At 36.4% G+C, this 2,320-nt stretch overlaps 1 protein-coding gene across 1 annotated transcript; it reads right to left on the bottom strand.

Moving 5' to 3' along the window:
• Positions 1 to 359: 359 nt before the first annotated feature.
• LOC113679132 (uncharacterized) lies at positions 360 to 2,312 on the bottom strand. Its single transcript, XM_027196084.2, has 2 exons — positions 2,013 to 2,312; positions 360 to 1,447 (listed from the first exon to the last, which is right to left on the bottom strand). The coding sequence occupies exons 1-2, from the start codon at positions 2,310 to 2,312 to the stop codon at positions 1,181 to 1,183; spliced, it is 567 nt and encodes a 188-aa protein (XP_027051885.2). The 3' UTR covers positions 360 to 1,180.
• Between the last annotated feature and the right edge of the window lie 8 nt (positions 2,313 to 2,320).

Raw genomic sequence — 2,320 nt, 5'->3', positions numbered from 1 at the left:
GCATTCTCTCCATATTTTTTTATTTCATTGTAACACAACAAATGGAACATTGAAATGAAAAAAGTACAAGGACCAGAATGACTCCTCAGTTACACAGAGTCAATATTTGACAGCTTACCATGCCCTTGATTTTTTATCAGAGATTTTTAACCCTCTACACCCCAATATCAACTTGTGCATAATCTCCATACAGTTCTTCATACATTTCCTAATGTGCTGACACAAGAGTGTCTTTAGTTGGTGATCTTTTCCTTTATTCGTGTAACCTGTTTGATTCAGGGGTGATGATGTGGGGAGAAATTAGACGCTGATCAATCTAAGGAGTGAAAGGGTAAAGGCAAACATTCTTTTCTCCACTATTTCACTGTTCAAATGTACAAAATCTTTATTTTTCCCTCTGCTATAGAAACAGAATTGCAAGTAAAGCCTCAGAAAACTTTACATTTTTCATCTTGTTTGAGGAAAACAAACCTTTGAGTTTCTTTATTTTGTGCTTGCATCAAACTTAACACAATTCCTTCTATTTTGTGACATCTACATATAACCAGTAGTGATGAAAGAAATCTAACAATTCCACCATTTGTTAAAACATTTACAGTAATCTTTGTTACCTTACACTTCAAAGTTAGCATATTATTTTATTACTTTTCCTGGAAAAAGGAAGCTATAGCAGCACTTGTGTAAGGTAAAATTCACCATTCTTTGCAAAATCTAATAATACTTTAAAATTCTATATGCTTCCTCTTCAGTAAGATTTCCAAATTCCCTCTTACAAATTTCAAGTTTCCTCTACACTAAAAAACAACCTTTCACTAATTTTATATTTTCAATTAAAGTACCTGTGAAACATTTGACTAACTGGTCTTCTTAAGATAAGATTTAATTACACCATTAACATTCTTTTTTTCCCCAAAATTATTTGTTTACTAACAATAAATTCATGCAGATCCTTTGGGATACTGATCCTTCCTGTCACACATTAAGAACAGTGCCTTAACCCTTTAACTCTCAAGATCCAATTATTAATTCTCCCCTCTAACTCCTACAGATTTCCTTGTAAATAAATTACACGAATTTGGGGCTAGATCTGGTAGGTAACAATACTTCCAATCGTCCCCATTATTTTCACTTGGAAAATAGCAAAAATAAAAATAGCAATGGGTATTAAGGGTCAATCCAATTATTTGTAGCATACAAAGTTCTTCACATGTCCTGGGAGAGGAAGCTGTTGAACATTCTGGTCAATGTCCTTTGACTGCAGCGAGTGAACAGGAGATCTGCCAGTTGTGATAGCTCCTCTGATGACATGACGTATTTGGCTGCGACAAATTTCTTGTAAGGGGCGAAGTATTTTTATGTCGCATTGGTCGCATTTTCCACTCTTGGTTATGTTCTCGTTCCCTTGGATTTGACACTTGGAGCAGAAATGCTTCAGACAGGAATTACACTGAAACACAAGGAATATGGTTTTGAAATGAAATACAATTTTCTGGCCAGAGGAAACACTTCTAGCCTCTTTCGCCTTTCCACTCTATCAAAAAATTACCACTAGTTACTATAAAATTTCGTTTCTCGGTTTGAATGTTCTGTAAAATGGATTCTAAGTGATACTTTAAAACTGTATTAGCTACGGCTTTCTTAGCGCGGCTAAAATTTTAGACCTGCAACAGTAAACAGTTGCAAGAATTTCAGCACAATACGAGTACAAAGTTGAAATTTCGGAGACGAGGCAGGTTGAAAGATCGATCGAAAGATTGTTTAATTATGAATGAATTAAGCTAAAAAGTGTGATTCTCGGGAACAGCTAACCCTTTAAACGAAATCAAAATTTAACGTTACCGGCGGTAATGCGAAAGATCTCTACTTCAGTGTTCGAACAACTAAAAAGCCGGTGTTGTTGTTGGTTACAAGACTCGGCGATGTACACGAGAAACGAAGAACATTGTACAAATTTATTATACCGTAATCCGCCACGTCACTATATTTAATCATAAAACGTTCTTTTGACTTACCTGGGTAACGGATATGTCCGTACAGACATCGCAGAATTGGTTCTTACACCCGTCACAAGAAGGATAAACGAGTCTAGCGTGAGATGAACAAAGGGAAACTGCGCGGGATTCGTAATCGCCACATCTGCGACAACGAAATCCACAATTTTGACAGAAAAATTTTCCGCAGAAACCATATTGACATTGTAACAACGACCACTCTGGGACTATCAGACCACAGTCTTCGCATTCCCCGTCGAAATCATGGTAACAATCAACCACTTCGCTGAAAAAATAGCGAGCAGGCATTTCTACATCCATAACGGAAG

The sequence above is a fragment of the Pocillopora damicornis genome, chromosome 8 (assembly GCF_964200805.1).
Source record: "Pocillopora damicornis chromosome 8, jaPocDami1.2, whole genome shotgun sequence".
NCBI lineage: Eukaryota > Metazoa > Cnidaria > Anthozoa > Scleractinia > Pocilloporidae > Pocillopora > Pocillopora damicornis.
Note: the sequence above shows the minus strand (reverse complement) of the source record. Positions and strands in the feature narration are given on the sequence as shown.